Source organism: Arvicola amphibius, chromosome 3 (genome assembly GCF_903992535.2).
Source record: "Arvicola amphibius chromosome 3, mArvAmp1.2, whole genome shotgun sequence".
NCBI classification, from domain to species: Eukaryota; Metazoa; Chordata; class Mammalia; order Rodentia; family Cricetidae; genus Arvicola; species Arvicola amphibius.
The window spans coordinates 22,115,161-22,133,508 of NC_052049.1; the positions used below are offsets into that span (position 1 = coordinate 22,115,161).

The 18,348-nt window shown below is 42.8% G+C and overlaps 1 protein-coding gene across 3 annotated transcripts in view; it reads right to left on the reverse strand.

The window, feature by feature from the left end:
* Positions 1-9,074, reverse strand: part of Zfr (zinc finger RNA binding protein) — a 66,505-nt gene extending 57,431 nt beyond the window's left edge. For all 3 annotated transcript variants that reach the window (XR_005284607.1, XM_038321604.2, XM_038321603.2), the window contains exons 1-2: positions 8,952-9,074; positions 8,563-8,662 (exon numbers count right to left, since the gene is read on the reverse strand). Coding sequence is in view for 2 of the 3 variants with exons in the window: in XM_038321604.2 (XP_038177532.1) it covers positions 8,563-8,662; positions 8,952-8,988 (137 nt within the window). In the remaining variant the exon portion in view is untranslated. The remainder of the gene's footprint in view (positions 1-8,562; positions 8,663-8,951) is intronic.
* Positions 9,075-18,348: the final 9,274 nt, after the last annotated feature.

The following is an 18,348-nucleotide window of genomic DNA, read 5'->3' on the forward strand; positions in this document are numbered from 1 at the left end:
AGGTGAAAGGAGAGTTCAGTCTATTTCTTCCTCTGGTTCTATCAAATGTTTCAAGTTTGTAACATCTTTTTTTGTTGTTGGTATTTATTCATTCAAGACATGTTTACATGCCAGGCACCACTTCTTCTCTGGTTTTATACAAATTCTGCTTTAGCAGTGGATCACCAAACATGAGGATAATAACCAGATTTACACTGCTCCTGGAATACTGATAGTATTCTGTTTAAGTGAGGGCTACACAAGTTTGCCTATTTTTATACGTTACCAGACTATCATATGTGAAGTTTTCTCTTTTACATATATCATGTTTCAATGGTTTTTAAAAGGTTTGTTTGTTTGAGACAAGGCTCTGTGTAGCTTTGACTGCCCTAAAACTCCCTATGTAGACCAGACTCTGGGATATGCCTACCTCTGCCTCCTGAATGCTAGGATTAAAGACATGCACCATCACTGCTCAACTAAAAAGTATTTTAAAATATTTTTAAGACTTAAATTTAAAGATTTTAAGAGAATGGGTGTTTTTGTCTACATCTATGTCTTTGCACCACATTCATGCCTGGTGCCTGAGAAGGTCAGAAAAGAATGTTGGCTCCCTGAAACTGGAGTTTGGGATAGTTCTAAACCACTACTATGTGGTTGCTAGGAACTGATCTCAGGTGTTCTGTAAGTACATTTAACTGCTGAGCCATCTCTCCAGCCCTGTTTTATTTATTTACTTGTGCATGTGTGTGCATGCGCACTAGTTATGTATGTATGGGTACCTAGGAAGCCAGAATAGAGTGTTGGATTCCTTGGAGCTGCACTTACAGGTAGTTGTGAGCCAGCTAATATGGGTCCTGAGAGCTGAACTCTGGTGCCTGAACGGTTTTTAAAGCTAGGAATGTTGTCTCACACCAGTAAGCATTTTGAAGGTTGAGGCAGCAGGCTTATCTCAAGTTGGAAGGTAGCTGGCTACTTAATGAGTGCCAGGACACCCCGGACCACAGAATGTAACTGTTTCCAAATACAGTAAAACTTTTGATCAGATCCTCCAATTTCCTATTTTGGTATTTCATGAAAAGTCAAGAATGGGAGTTGGAGAGATTGCTCAGCCATTAAGAGCACCTGATGCTCACTCTTCAAAAGAATCCAGATTTGGTGCTGCTATACACACACACACACACACACACACACACACACACACACTCACACATTAATGACAGAACACATACACACACACTAAAAAAAAAGTCAATGACTGTTACCACAGTGAGCCCCACAAGTATAAATTCTTTGAGAGCACAAGCTCTAAAAATCAAGTACCAGTATCACATGAATTATAGCCCTGGTTGTCCTGGAACTAGCTCTTGTAGACCAGGCCTGCCTCTGCCTCCCGAGTACTGGGATTAAAGGAATGCACCACCACATTCTGGTGAATTATAGCCTCAAATTTCTTCTAACACACAGAATATTAAACAAACAAACAAGCAATTGTTTATTTTATTACCTTGATTTTTATGTATTAAGAGCTACACTTCACTGGGCTTTATCAAACATTAAATGATGCTACCCTTGAAAAATGACCTTAATCCTGTGTCCTAACAGAGTGCTGCCACAAACAATGGATAAGAACTGTGTTGACCCTTCAACCTTTACTAAGTAGATTAAAAATATATCTAGGTCATTCTAATACTGTCAGTTTTTGCAATTCTAAGTAATAATGTAACTGACTATGGAAAAAATAAACCCATACCTTTAAGCATTCTATACTCTCTACATTCTAGCTCAACTATCAATAAGCATAGCACTAGCTCTATAAAGTCTTAATCTAATAATCTATCCATCCTTTTATTTTTCTAAATACTAATTATTTCTTACAAGATGTTCTAACACTTTAAGGATAATCCTTGTTTCACTACAACCATTAAGATCCTTTATCAACCGGGCGCATGGTAGCATTCTCAGGAGGCAGAGACAGGTAAATCTCTGTTAAATTAGCCTGGTCTACAGAGCAAGCTCCAGGAAAGGCACCAACGCTACCAAAAAAAAAAAAAAAAAAAAAAAAAAAAAATCCTGTCTTGAAAAACAAATGCAAAAAACACACAAAAAGATTTCCTTTATCAAGTTACATAAAAAACTTGAGATTTCAAAAATCTCAAATCTGGAATTACAGTAAGTATATTAGAGTTAATTTAATGGCTTGGATATTTTAAAACTTCATTAATATAATCTCTTTTTAGGACTATACTTTTGCTCTTTTTTTCCTTAATGTGTCTTGTAGATTTCATTGCTTTTACTTCTAGTCAATCAGTTTTGGGCTCTACATAAACATGGCAATGCTGGGGACTTAGTTGTGGAACACTGACTTAAATAAACAAGAGTTATTTGAAATTTAGTAACTTAATTCAACACTGCTCCAACAGGAATGCTAATTTATTTTTTGATTATTGAGACAGAATCTCCCTTTGTAGAACAGGTTTGCTTTGAATTTACTCAGAATAGCAAAAATTCTGAGATCACAAGTATACATCACCACCATATCCAACTCATGAAACTCAATTTTTTTTAAAGTCAATTTTTGTATGATTTAGTTACAGAAAATTCAATGGACTCTTACTGGGTTTCATGTCTCTGTGTGTTTTTCTTCCTTCCCTACTGAACTGAAACTGAGACTTACCATTGATACCAACACCTATTTTATAGTTAGCATATGACAGACATAAATTGTGAGTTCTTTAAAAATGTATGCGCTCCTATAGCATTGGTAGGAGACTTTCTAAGAACCATGCTCTATGCTAGGAAATGTATTCAATCTTCACCTTGAGAAAAGGTGGGTAAAGAAATAAAATCTCAGAGAAGTTAGTGACTTGGCTAACAGACTAAAGAAATGGAGCTGAGGTTCAAATTTAAGGCTAACTAGTTTCCAATTCAAATCTTTCTGAGACTGTGTACCACCATAAAGGCAAATCTACCTATCACTTCAACATTCTATACAGGGTTATTTTGCCTCATTCTACAACCCACCAACCCTCTTTATAGTAGTACTAGTGATTAATTTAAATTCTAGGCCTTGAACATGCCATACAAAAACAAAAAACAAAAAACGTACCAAGCGCCAGGAAGTGGTAGCAAACGTCTTTAATCCCAGCACTCAGGAGGCAGAGGTAGGCGGATCTCTATAAGTTCAAGGACAGCCTGGTCTACAAGGGCTAGTTCCAGGACAGGCACCAAAGCTACAGAGAAACCCTGTCTTGAAAAACCAACCAAGCAAACAAACAAAACTTACCAAGCTATACTTCAGTCCTTTCAACCTACTCCTCGGCTATTAGTAAAATATACAGGAAATACCAGAAGTCTAACAGCAAATATCTTTTTTTGGGGGGGGGGGAGGGGGGTCATTATTTCAGATTTTATACATTTAATATATGCACCCTAGAGTCTCTGATTCGGCAATGGGAGAATACATGGAAGCTGAAAAAATTTAACAACCAGTAAATTTCCATCTTTATGAGTGGTTTCAAAACATTTTCACCTGGTCAGTCTTCTCTCTTTCCCTTCTCACATTAGTAATTAGTCTGTATACCCTACTAGTGTTACTTTTAAGACAGTATTATTAACTCTACATTCAAATACAAAGTATAAAAGAAAAATATAAAACCTAAACTCACTGGCAAATCAACCCATTCAAGGTGATCGTTTTTCCCTGCCCAAATTATTGTAGTAATAAGAAGTTTATCATTTAGAAACACATATGCAAAAGAAACCTCAAAACCGTTTTATGAGGTACTTTCTTTTGACTAGCAGATTCTTAAAATGCTCACCAAGCAAGCATAGAATGTTAGCACTTGGGAGACTGAAGCAGGAGGTCTGTAAGAGGCTAAGAAGGGGAATGATTATTTTGCACAGTTACACAACCCTTTACATTGTCTGGAGTCAATTATTACTGATAAGAATGGTAAAAATGTTGCCAAGCAATTACTTTAAATAGCCAACTTTTTTGAAGGTATAGTTAACATTCAGGTATCAATGATATCTAAAACTACATCTTGAGTACCAGCTAAAGATTGAAGTTACCCAGAGAACAGACTAAATATGAAATGACAAGAAATTTTCAAGGTTTTTCTCAAGAGTGACAAGAAAATGGCTGCTTAAAATATTAAAGAAAAGGTTATTTTTCTGTTCACTGGAGAACAGAAATTACTCTATAATAATTTTATTACACATTTGTTTATGTTGTAACCCCTTTAAAAACTCAAGTACTGCTGGAGAGGTGGTGCATGCCTTTAATAAATAACAGCACTCAAGAAGAGGCAGAGGCAGGCAGATCACTGTGAATTTGAGGCCAGCCTGGCCTACAAGTTGAGTCCCAAGACAGCCAGGGCTACCCTGTCTCAAAAAGCAAAACAAACCAATAACAACAACAATAAAAAAAAAAAAAAGAGGGTGAAAGATAGATTTCTGTTATGAAAACATTAGGACCCTCCCCCCATTTATCTGAGAGTTAGCAAGACAGTTCAGCAGGTTAAAGCACTTGATTCACAAGTCTTATAACCCAAGTCTGGTGCCCAAAATGCATGATGGAGGAAGAGAATTAACTACTAAAAGTTGAAATCTCATCTCCACAGGTGGGCTGGACACACACTTAACTGGGCATGCACATACACCCACACAGATAAAATTCAATAATAAATAAAAAGCAAATGAAAAAGAGGCTAGTGGGGTAAGATGGGTCTAATAGAAGCATACTGCAGGTTAAGGCAGGAGGATCAAAAATTTAAGGTTTTGCTACACAGTTAAGCTCAAGGTTAGCTTGAGATATGTGAGACCCTGCCTCAAATAAATAAAAATAGGAGAATCATCTTGCATTAGCAGCAATATAATCCCAACACTTGGAAAATGGAAGCAAAACCTAGAGTTCCAGGTTGAGCTTGAGGCCAACATGGACTACACGGTATATATATATATATATATATATATATATATATATATGTGTGTGTGTGTGTGTGTGTGTGTGTGTGTGTGTGTGTGTGTGTGTCTCTGTGTGTATACATATATAGATTTATGTTATATATGTTTAAGAATGTGTTGTTTGTTTTGAGTGTTTCCTCAAACAGTAATCCTCCCTAATGTTTTTCAAAAATTTTTAAGTTTTTGTTTGTTTGCTTGTTCATTTTTCAAGACATGTTTTTCTCTGTGTAGCCCTAGCTATTCTGGAACTCATTATATAGACCGAGCTGGTCTCGAACCCAGAGATCTACTCCCTCTGCCCTCCAAGTACAGGGATTAAAGGTGTGTTCCACCACACCTCGGCTTACTTTTGTTTTTAAATTTATTTTATGTGCATTGATGTTTTGCCTGCATGTATGCTTGTGTGATGATGTCAGATCTCCCTGAACTATAGTTAAGAGTTTTGAGCTGCCATGTGGGTACTAGGAATTGAACCTGGGTCCTCTGGAAGAACAGACGCTGCTCTTCTACCGAGCCTTCTCTCCAGCCCCCTTTTAAGTTTAGCGTGTCTAACAGTGTACCTTCTCAACACAAGAATTCTCAAACTAAACTCACTTTCTGTCACGAAGCCATCAGTTATTTTCCACGGGAAAACCCGCCTTGTCTTGTTCCTCCGCCCATAAATTAAACATCTTATCAGAAATACATAAACACAACTGAGAAACTGAGACTTTGCAGCACAAAGATTGAGTAAATGCTCAACACAGAAATGTTTAACATGAGCCGGGTACATGCCTTTAATCCCAGCACTAGTGAGGCAGAGGCAGGCGGATCTCTGAGTTCCAGGCCAGCCTGGTCTACAAGAGCTAGTTCCAGGACAGGCTCCAAAAGCTACAGAGAAACCCTGCCTTGGGGGAAAAAAGTGTTTAATATGAATTATCATAAATGAAAACAATCTAAAAGCTATTTGGAACTCATATAATTTCTTTACAACACACCAAACTAACTCTTCAGTATACCATTAACAAATATCAAAGCTAAGGCTGGGGATGTAGTTTCCTGGTAGAGCAAACTGCCAAGGAGCATGAAAGACACAGGTTTCATTTCCAGCATGGAGGATAAATCTAAAGTAAATTTAGATAAATAGATTTATTGTATATAGCTGTGACTAAGAAAATTTCAGAAGTTCACTCTGAATTACCTATACTCAATGACAGTCCATTCACATGTAAAAGACTTTAAAGAGTCCCCAGAGTTTTGAGACCTTTCAAATTAAGAAACATATACATGCAAACTAAAACTAAACTCTTTCACTTCCTAAAGTTCCATTATAACTTTAGGAATTAACTAGCCAGAATTAACATAGCTGGTATTAACTGTATTTACCCATCTTCCTCAAAACATTAAGATTACTGAATATGAATTCTTGTTTTTTAAAATACCAATAACTTTCACATTTGCCTATGTAAAAGGACAATGAGTCTTAACAATTAGTTTAGTGATGTATGTATAGTTAACATCAAGACCAGTCTTTTCTCTTTAGACATACATTATCAAAACAATTCAACAAACTGGAATATCATTTTGCTCAAGCTAGGATTCAATATTCACACAATATTGATTGGATTCAATTTTTTTTACACCTATAATACTGTACTTAAAAAAAAACCTAAAAACTGAAACCAATTCATCAATTTTCAGTATGTCAACAATTAATAATGCAAATACGTCATTCAGTGGATACTAAGAAAACAGAAAAATACTGTACAAAATGAACAAAACATTTTAATGGTCAAACACAGCATCTTCTAGTACACACGGTACTTGCTTGCTAGTAGTAGCTTTACAGCCACAGATGCCATTAGCTTTCTCATTTCCCAGAAAAATAAATTGTTTTGACTATGTCCTCTTCCTTCAAAAAAGATTTTTTTTTTTCGTTTTTCGAGACAGGTTTCTCTCTAGTTTTGGAGCCTGTCCTGGAACTAGCTCTTGTAGACCAAGCTGGCCTGGAACTCACAATGATCCGCCTGCCTCTGCCTCCCAAGTGCTAGGATTGAAGGTGTGCGCCACCACCGCCTGGCCAAAAAAGATTTTTTTGAAACTTTGCTTGAACTTATAAAACAAATGACATGTTAATGTCTGAAATGTACCAAGATTTTGCTGACAATATAATTTCAGTCCCTTTTCTCAACACAGGCCTCAAGAAAAAGACTTGTAAAATGCCACAAAATATTAAGGTTTTCAACAATCAGAAAAATACCAATGTCAGCAATATAATACACTTACAAATTTTAACACCTCTTCACATAAAAAAAATTCAACGGGGGCATTATGTCTATGGATTGGCAGACTCTTCTTTTTCGGCAATATACAAAATAGCACCTCTTGCAGTAAATTTTATCTTAAGATTCCATAAAATCAGGTAACTTTTTTCTCCTTTAGAATTTTCAGCCTCCAAATATTAAACCAGTACCCCATTACGTGTTCCCAAAATCAAGAAGGTATTGTTATTCAAATCTTTTTTTTTTTTCCAATGCGCCCCTTTTAAATACACAATTCGCCTAAGGCATATGAGATGAGTTTAACCAGGATGAACCTAGTATCTAAGATACGCAATGTAATACACGCAGAAAGCCAATACTCCAGAGCTGGGCGCTTATGGCTTGAACCAAGAAACTGTCTTACTTCGATCCATGCAAAGTACAATAAATGCCTCGTTTTGTCTTTGTTTCTGCGATAAAGATGTACAAAAAATTGCAGCTACTTTAGCAGTGACAGCTATCTGAAGGCAGAGGCTTCATTCCGTGCATTACAATGACTCAGTACAAAGTCATCGCATTTTCTTCTCCCCTATGGGGGAGAAAAGGACCCGAAAAGAGACTCACTGCTCCACCTAGCACCGTACTCAATGGCGAAAAAGGCTATGCGCTAGAAACTTCGCCCATCTTTCCCAGTCTCGCAGCTAAACAATTCACAGGTGGTTGGAATATTACCATCCTCACGGAGCAAGAAAACCACCGGGAACGGGGATGGATGCAGTGACGCTGGCAAACGGGCAGTCACTCTGAGGGACTGGCAGGGGAAGAGGGTCGGGACTCGGGACCTAGTAAAGGTGCCCACAAAGACACGTTATCTGGGTTCCGGGGGCGTAGCGGCAGAGGCTGCTGCGCCCGGGACTCCGTGCGAGGCCCCTTCGCTCGCTCTCTCCGTTCCCCGAGCCAGAGGAGGATAAGGGGTGGGGGCTGGCAGGGCGGAGGCGGGGGAAGCCGAGGGGCCGGCGGCGGGCAGCTGGGCTCCGCTCCAAGGCCGCGGGAGGCCATTTTACCTCCGGGGCCGTCCGAGGCCCCAGCGGCCCTCCACGTCCCCAACCCTCGGTCGTCACTCCTCCCCCACCCTCGCCCCTCTGGGGGCCGCTCCCCGACGTCGGCCGGACCCGGCGGGAGGGGGGGGTGGGGAGAACAGGACAGGGGGTGGGCGGGGGCGGGGAGGGTGCGGGGCCGGGCCTGCCGCGGGCTCGGAGCTCGGGGCGGTGCGGCGGGGGCGGGGGCGGCTACGGCCCGCGGGGCCCGAGTGCCAGCGGGGTAGGGACCGCGGGGCGCGGAGGGAGAGGCGAGGGAGAGGGCGGGGAGCCGTTACCTATACTGGGCCGCAGCCGCCGCCGCCGCCGCCCCGCTGTGGGTGAATCCAAAGTAGTTGCCGGTCGCCATTTTGGCATCTTCCCCCAGCCGGCTGGGCACTGCGGCGGGCACGGAGAGTCGGGTCCCATGGTGGGAGGGCAGCCGTGAAGGGGTCGGGATGACGAGGGAGGGCAGGGGAGAGAGAGAGGGCCGTGAGAAGCCGCCCTGGCCGGCCAGGCCGCGGCCGCACCGCCGTCCACCTCCCTCCCCGCACTCCCTCACTCACTCGCACGCCCGGGTGGCGGCCGCCGCCTCCTCCCCGGAGCTGGCCCCAACCCCCGCGTCTACCCGCCGCCCGGGGCCGGGGAAGGGCAGGGCAGAGGCCTCCACGGGCCACATTAGACTCACCATAGGTGAAAGAAACTACAGGGCATATGGGAATCATGGGCTCGGGCTGCTGCTGCTGAACTCTGAACTCTCACCCGCTGCCTCCCTCTGCCCCACTCCTCCTCAGCGGAGAACAGACCGCCGCCTCCGGCCGCACTGCGCAAGCGCGCTAGTGCGCTGCATCCTGGGAAATGTAGTCCTCACGGCCCGCGCCAACTCACCCCCATCCCTCTACCCCCAACCCCAGCGAACTGGCGCAGGGCCCCGGAGGAGCGGGTTTCTGGGGTGTTGGGTGTGGGGCTCCCTCGCGGGACCACGGGCCCGGTCTTCTCTCAAGTGGTGGTGACCCGCAGCCGCTGCGGGGCGGCTACAGGGAGGAGGAGGGGAGCCTCGCCCGGTCGCGGGGGAGTCGAGGAGCGTGACCAGATAGAGTGACGTCTGTTGGCCTTTTCGCCGCCTTACTTTTCCACCCGTTTCCTTTAGTTTTGCGTCTACGTTTGTTCCCTATGCTTCAACCCTCCTCTCGCATTTGATTTCCATTAGATTTTTAGCTGAGCTAATTCCCGTGACTTGTCTACCTTTAGAAAGGGGGAGGGGAGGGGAAGAGGAGAGGAAAAAAGCAGAGAAGTGCTGCTCTAAGCACCTGCCCAGAACCCTGCCTGCCACAGGAGTCACACCTCTTGCCAAGACCTCCGCCCCACCTCACATACTCCTTCAGTTTTTCAGGGTCCTATAGCCCTACCCCCACCCCCCAGGTGATGGGCGTTGCAGTGATGCTAGCAAGCAAAACAAAATCACCGTTCACGTGAAATTTTTATTCTGGGAAGGCTTATGAAAAAAAAAAGCATATGAAAAAAAAGCATAGAAAATGTCGTGGGTGGTGATTGGAGCTTTTGGAAACTAAGGCAATGGAGATGAGGGGAGCCCTTGTTAGGACGACCACTGGGATGAAGACAACCCCCCGGGTGGATACATGGAGGAAGGACAGTGGAGGAAAATTCAAGAGCATCAAGGAGGTCATTCTGCCTAGAACTGAGGGAGGAAAGGATCACTTCAAAGGTCTTTGCGAGTGTGTCAGATCTGCTGGGTGTGGTGGCACATACCTGTAATCCCAGCATTCAGGAGGCTGAGATAGGAGAATCTCTGAGAATTCTATGCTGGTCTACACTGCAGAGGGAGATATTGTCTCCCAAAGAAAATATTCACCCATCCACCCACCCATCCACCCACTCACTCCTACCCGCGGTGCCAAAAGAGTGCCTCTGGGGAGAGACCAATACTTTATAAGCAGTACTTTACTGCATGCAGCCATGCCCTCTTGCCTCTGCTTTACGGTTTTCTATTTGTTTTCGCCGACCATTTTCTATCATCGCCCCTCTCCCCTCTTTCCTCCTCTACTCTTGGGGACAGAGCTCAGGGCATCCTGCAAAGTACAGGCAGGCACTGCGACCTGAGCTACATCTCTCTCTTTTTTTCCTTCTTACAGTTCTATTTATTATTTATTCTTGAGGCGGGGTCTTGCTGGCTGGTCCAATGACCTGGCACTCATTGTACTGTATCTGCTGGCTTCCGTTTTCCAGTAATTTTGCATCAGTCACTGGAGTGCTGGGATTAGGAGTAGGTGCCATCTTACTGTGTGCTCAGTCCTCTCCTGAACTGTCTTCTGTCGCCTTGCCTTTTCCTTGTCTTCACAAGGCATAAGAAGAGCGCCACCTTACCTCCTCCTTGCCTTCTCGATGCCCATCCACCAGCCCCCGCTGTTATCTCTTCTCAGAGTGAATCAGAACTCACCCATGAACTGCAGGGCTTCAGTCTACCTTTCTTTCAAAAGCAGAAACAATGCCTCCATTCTTATTTGTGCCAACCCCCACATCTCCTACAAAAGTACAGCTTCTGAGAACCTGTCTGATTTGTCCTCTCACTCATTTCAAAAGAGAAAATGTAGCACATTTGGGAAAAATCAGTGCCTTTGTTTTTGAGAACACTGATGTTTCCCAATTGTGTTGCTAGGGGAAAAAAATATCTCTTGCTCGTAGGGGTATTAGAACTGCTTTTAAAAAGTGACTTGCCTTGAACTTTCCAGAACAATTAAGCCTCCAGACAGACTGCAGCTGCTTTCATAAACCTCACTACTCTTAAGCTATTTGCATAAAACTGGAGGAGAAAAGTCAGGTGATAATTGGTGAGATTCTGTTGAGGCTGGTTTTCTGCTTTGCTGCTCGACAGGGCTTGAGAGAGAGGATAGAGTGTGTTGACACTTTTCAGGGAGAGAGAGCCCTGAACTGGAAAGTACAAGATGACTTTCTCTGGCGACTGTCCTTAGGGGTGTGGCAGTGATGACCGGCACAACAGAGACATAGCCCATAGGAAGTACGTTAGCTTCTCTCACCTTGAGCTTGTTTAGGAAAGATATTTTGGAAAGGACTGGGATCAAAAAAGACCTGGGTCTTATTTGAGGAGCAGCTAGCGGTGGAATGTTATTTAACACTTTGGAACCTCTTAAGATAGGAATAATGGTAGTATCCTCTTCCTATGGGTCTGTGATGTTGTTTGGCCGGTAAAGGTGCTTGCCTGATGACCCCAGACAGGCACAAATTGTCCTTTTTCCTCTACCCAGTTGCACACACATGTACACAGACATACACTAAATAAATAATACAAAATATTCTTTATAGCTTCATAGGGCTGTGGTGGGTGCTAAATGGGAGCATCTAACCTTTTTTCTTAAAGGACTGGGACCCCCTGAGAAATGGCTCAGCAGGGCTACGGTGCTTGCTATGCAAGCATGGAAGCTCATCTGACCTGCTGAAGAGGAGAAAACTGACTCCACAAGGTTGTCCTCTGACCTCTACATATGTCCATGACACATGCACCAACATACACATTGCAAACACACACACACACACACACACACTCACCAAATAAGTCCAGATGTTCTTTCTAAAATCAACCTTCTAGTAAGTAAATACTCCATGACAAATATTCACCTACAACCAAAGGGCTTATGGCTCCAAGCTAGAGGAGTATGTCCCAGAATGCCCAGCCAGGCAACATGGCAGCAAACAACCCACTGGGCCAATAACAGAAAACAAGTCTTAACTGAAGGAAAAATAAATAAAAAAAGAAAGGTTAAAAAAAAAGACTTAAGTAGAACTGGGATGTAACTGAATTGGTAGAGCGCTTGCCTAAATTAGCATGCATGAAACCCTTCATCACATAAACTGAGCACAATGGACTACCCCTGAAATCTCAGCCCTGGGAAGATAGAAGCAAGAGGATCAGAAGTTCATGGCCATCCTTGGCTACATAGGAAGTCTGAGACTTACCTGAGTATGTGAGATCCTGCTTCCAAACAAAACAACATCAGCAGAAAACAAACAAGTAAGCACGCTGGAGAGATGGCTCAGTCTATGACATGCCAGTGTGAGAACAGAGTTTGGACTCTCAGCACCCATGTGCACTGGAAAAAGGGAGATGGGTGGAAGTGGAGACAAGGAAGAAAGATCTCAGGCTCTCTGCCAAGCTAGTCAAGCCAAAAAGACAAAAGGAGCTTTAGTTTCTTCAGTAAAAGACCTGTCTCCAAAAATGAGGGAGGAGAGCAACTGAGAAAGACATCTGATGTCCACCTCTTGTTTCTGCATGCCAGCACACACATGCACATATGTGTACAGGCACCCATAAGCACACACATATATAAATACACAAAGAAATGCTTGACTTGGGGAAGCTAGCCATCGTATTACTTAGCATCTTCATTAGGGAATGGTTCAAAATGCATGTCTAGTCAAGGTCTGTGCATCTCTTCCTTCTCAGGACAAAGCAGAATTCTTGCCTCTGCATCTCCCAACTCCACATCCTCTTCATCCCAACAACCTTGACCTCGTGCCCCGCACCCCACCATAGAGCATTTCACATTCTCTTTGCCTAGAATTATTGATTCTCTTTGTCTAGTTAATCCTCTTGTGTGGAGGACTAAACTCAGTCAGCCCCTCTGCATTCCTCCATGATGTCCCTTCTGTGACCCCCTTCAAATGATCCGATGGTTTTTATGCTCTCCGAAGACAAGGGAAATCTGCTTAGTTGCCTCGTCACCGCTACAACCTTATACTTATTGTGTGACGGTTTGATGGATGCGCACTTCCCCCATCAAACTATGATCTTTCTGGGGGAGAGAGCTACTCTTGTGTGCCTGGTGACAGGTCACCAGAAAGGACTTGAAGAATGATCAAAGCGGAGGATGCACGACTTAATCATTCTTTGATGATTCAGAATGCAGTTCTAGATTGCCGTATTTCCCGGGGTTATAATTATGAACCTCAATTAGCATCTGAAGACAAATTGGGAAATGTTAATTGGCAGTTCTGTTAGCCACAAGGTGGTGCTAGTCTGAGAAAGCCTGTCTTCAGCTGCGCCTTTGAGTCAAGGCCTGGGGTCCTGGAAGGCCTTGTTGAATACAAGATACCACAGCTAGAAAGCAGGCCACATTAGCTGCTACATGGCAAGGATATATAAAGGTGTGCTGGTTGGTGTTTGTCAGTTTGCCATAAACCTATACATATTTGGAAAGAGAGAATCTTAGTTGAAAAAAATGCCTCCATAAGATTGGCATGTCTGTGGGCATATGTGTGGGTATGTCTATTGTCTTGCTTAATGACTGATGTGGATGGTCCCAGGTCTTCTGGGTGGTGCCATCCCTGGACTGGTGGTCCTGGGTGCTTGCTGAGCAAGCCACAAGGAGCAGAGCCAGTAAGCAGTGTTTTTTTTCCCTGTGGTTTCTGTTTCCATTTCTGCTTCCACGTTCCTGCCTTAAGTTCTTTGCCCTGATTTACCTTAGCGAAAGTCGTAAGATGAAATAACCCTTTTGCTCCCCATGCTGCTTTGGGACATGGTGTTTAATCACATCGGTAAAAACCCTAACTATAGTGAACAAGGGCAAGGCGTGTGGCCAGCCTGTGCTAAACCAGAGTGAGTTTTAGACCAGTTTAGGCAACAGAGTGAGACTCTGTTTGAACTCACCCTCCCAAAAAGAAGGGTGCATTTCACATACTGTAAGAATCATCTTTTAATGTGTTCAGTTCAGGGGACCGTAAACTATTCCCAAAGTTTTACAACCACTGCTACTATCTATTTTCAGAGTGTTTTGTCAGTGTAGTAATAAATTCTATACCCACCAACAGTCAGGTGTCTTAACTTCTTCCAGCCCCTAATGACCACACAAATAATTGTTTTGGGTATATTTTATTTGCTGTTGGTTTTTCTCCAAGTACTAGAAATTGAACCCAGAACCTTGGATTCCAGCCCCTCATCCCTCATTTTGCTTGGCTGTGTAGCCCTACCTAGGCTGGTAGTTACAATGTAACAAAGAATGGCAATAATCTTCCTGTTTCAGTCTCCTGAGTTAAGGGATTGCAGGCATATACCACCAGGTCGGTCCCTAAAAATATTTTCAATATCTATGAATTTGTGTATTTTGGACTTAAGAATGGACTTTGAGGATTTCTGCCTCTTTGGTCTAATTCTTTTCACGTAGCAAAATATTTTAAAGTCTCATTGTCGGTTTTTAAGAGAGTCTTGCTCTCTAGCCCAGGATGGAGATTTTTTTTTCCTTTCTTAGTCTGTCAAGGAATGTTTGTTGTGGGACTGTGAATTTGTGCTACCACACTTGGCTGACCCAGAAGTTCTTGGGAGGAACCTCTGTTTTCATTCTGCTGAGACATACCTAGGAGGAGAATGTTGGTATACCTTGTTGTTGTTGGGGCAGGGTTTTACAATGTAGCCTAAGATGGTCTCAAATGTCCAATTCTCCTATCTCAGATTCTTGAGTGTTAGAATTAGAAGCCACCATGCCCTGCTTTTTATTGTTTGTTTGTTGTAGTTTGTGGTGGGTTTTTTGTTTGTTTTGTTTTTTCAAGACAGGGTTTCTCTGTGAAACATTCCTAGCTGTCCTGGAGCTCACTCTGTAGACCTTGAACTCACAGAGATCCACTTGCCTCTGCCTCCCAAGTGCTGGGATTAAAGGTGTGCACCACCATCACCCAGCCTTGGGGTTTTTCTTTTGTGTCTAAAATTGACTTCTCTCCCTGCCAGCTTCTTCCCTAGTTCCTCTCTTGTCCAAGGATATCTCAACAGTCTACTGATCTTTCCTAAGGATCAGATCCCCTACACCCATCCCTATAGAGAGAAAAGGAACCTAAGATTTTTTAGAACAGCAGTATGTGAACAGTTGTGTACATTATAATACACTGTTTCCATTGATTTAAAAAAAAAACCTATGAGATAGGTAGAAACAGAATTTAAAGTAGGCTTACATATCGACTCCAGCTTGACAGTCCTCTATGATATACTGTGTCCCAGAAACCCATCTGAGGAACATCTCATTACACGTCTAGAGTAAGAAGGCATGCTTTTGATTGCAGGTCGCCACAGTTGCATCTGGTCCCAGTTTTAGTGCCTGTGGCTGTTTCTCATTTATGAACTTCTAGAGCATTCATTGGCGTGCTTTGAAATAAAATGGTTCCCAAAGTAGAACTATTAAGAGGTGTGGCCTTGTCGGAGTAGGTGTAAAGGAAGTGCGTCACTGTAGGGGTGGGCTTTGAGGTCTCATATATGTTCAAGCCATGCCCAGTGAGACAGACTACTTCCTGTTGCCTACGTATCAAGATGTACGACTCCCCAGCACCATGTCTGCCTCCCTGCCTGTCACAGTGTGACATCATGATGATAATGGCCTAAACCTCTGAAAGTTGAAAGCCATCCCATTTAAATGTTTTTCCTTTATAAGAGTTGCAGTGGTCCTGTGTCTCTTCACAGCATAGAAACCCTAATTAAAACACTCATCAAGCTTGTTATTCCTAGTTTGGTATCTTTGTTTCCTCAGGAAAGAACATAGACTCCACAGAGTCAGCAACTGTATCTGACTACAACCATGCCTAGAATAAGTAAGCACTTAAATACTTGACAGCAATGGCTTTCTGACATATATCTTTAATACTTCCCCCCCTGGAGTACCCATTGTGATAATAGACATATAAGAAAGTACCAACCTATTTTAGCCCTTCTATCTCCCTTGACATTCACTGCCAAGTCTCAATACCAAACACCCGTGCTATAAAGGGTTTCATTGTGTCAGTAATACATTCTTAAGAATTTGAAGAACTTGTAGAACTCCACACAGTCCCAAGGAATAACTATTTAAAGGCATGGAAGGGCTGGGCTCCCATGGTGGCACTAGCATGTGCATGGCTTCCATCCCAGCACTGCTAAAAATACATTAAATTATAAAAATAAATAAAGCCCAAAGAAGAGTCTCAGCCACATTGTGCTCTTGCTAAGATATTGATAATCGCATCAATAACAGATGCTAAAGGGCATGTTGATTTAGAGTCACACTCTAGAGCAATGGTATCCAATGGAATCTTATTCCAATATGATGTTATTCTCTAACTGTTCAACATGACAACCATCATTGAGTACTTGAAATTCATCTAGTGTGTCAGAAACTATATTGATTTAAATGCAAAGACTTACATATGACTGGTGGCTACTGTATGGGCTATATAGTGTCAGACACTGATGATCTAAGTTCAAATCCCAGCTCTGCTAGTAGCTGACAATGACCTTTTGTGTGGGATGTGTGTGCGTTGCTGGGGATTGAACCATTGTGCATGCTAGGCAAGTAGTCTACCACTGAGCTTCATTTTAGCCTTGATAAGGTAACTATGTCCACATTCCTTAACATCCCTGCATGCCCCTACCAGGAGCTCCTTGTAACCAGCTAATGAGGGTTAGTTTGCTAGCTCACCAGGTGTTGAATTGCTGCTAAGGGCGAAGGCCAGTGTTCTATTCCCAGGACCCCAAGATGGAAAGAGAGGGCTGACTCAGGTTGTCTTCTGGTCTCTAGGAATGCATTGTGGCATGCACATGTGTGTGCACACACACACACGTTTATATATATATATGTATATATATATAATATGAATATATTAAATAACTAGCAAATGAAAGTGACAAACATTTAAGAGACTGTCTACAAGCATATAATCAAAGCTAGCAACGTAATGTCTCTAAATCATTCTCTGGCTCCTGTATTCCTCTCTTGGGATCTTTTGCATCTACCTGGATAATTCAGGATCAATTCCCTGTAGTAAACTTTATATCTTCAGAGTTCCTTTACTATCAACACTATCAACACTGGCATATAATAGTCTGGGGCCTAAAATGCATGAACTATGAGTATATTTACCTCCTGTGACCTTTCTGAATGGTTCATAGTATGTCTCCCTCTTTTTCTTTTTGGCTCTATGCCGCTCAATATTCCAAAGCCAAATTTAAGTCTATTAACACAACTTTCTATTATTCTAATTTCTTTGATACGTGCGTATACTTTTACACAAATAGAATAATACCTTTTGGTGCTGGAGAGATGGCTCAGTAGTTAAGAGCAGTTGCTAGTCTTCCAAAGGACCCGAGTTTGATTCCCAGCCCCCACATCGGTTCCTCACAATTGCCTGTAACTCCAACTTTCAGGAATCTGATGTCCTCTTTTGGCCTCCTCAGACACTTATACATACATGGCAGACATACACACACACACACACACACACACACACACACACACACACACACACACATACACACAGAGAGAGAGAGAGAGAGAGAGAGAGAGAGAGATACACATTCTTTAAAAATTATATTTCCCAGTTTAGTCTCCTTTTTCCTTTTCTTCCTATCCATCCCCTAAACTCAACCTCCTTATAAAGAATGTTAGCTACCTGGCTTTGTGCCCCTGAGTACTTCCCCCCTTAACCTCATATACCATATATCCATAAAATGATTATGCATATAGACACATGTACACTATATACAAGTATATGAATTGTTAAAACTTTTAGCCTTATTTTCTCCCAGTTCTTGTTCAGGTGGCCAATCCACCAGTTCATGCTCATTTCTAAGTCTAGACCATGCAGTCTGTCCTTGCCCAGGAAATAAGCAATAAGGCTCACTCCTGTAAACCCGCCTTTGATGCTATATTTCAGGTGCTCACTTTGGCAGCACATGCACTAAAATTAGAACACTGTGTCTCAGAATGTCCCCGAATGGAGCAGCAGGGTGGCAGTAATATACAGTATCAGCTCATGCCAGCGTTCGTTGTGATTAGCCACTGATTCAGGATCTTGATTTCTTCCTTGTTTGCTTTTGTCATAGGGAACTCTCGGGGTTATACAAAGAGCTAGAAGAAAGTGCAAAGAGACAGGAACGGTTACCATGGGATTCTGTTTTTTTTTTTTTTTTTTTTTTTTGGTTTTTCGAGACAGGGTTTCTCTGTGGCTTTGGAGCCTGTCCTGGAACTAGCTCTTGTAGACCAGGCTGGTCTCGAACTCACAGAGATCCGCCTGCCTCTGCCTCCCAAGTGCTGGGA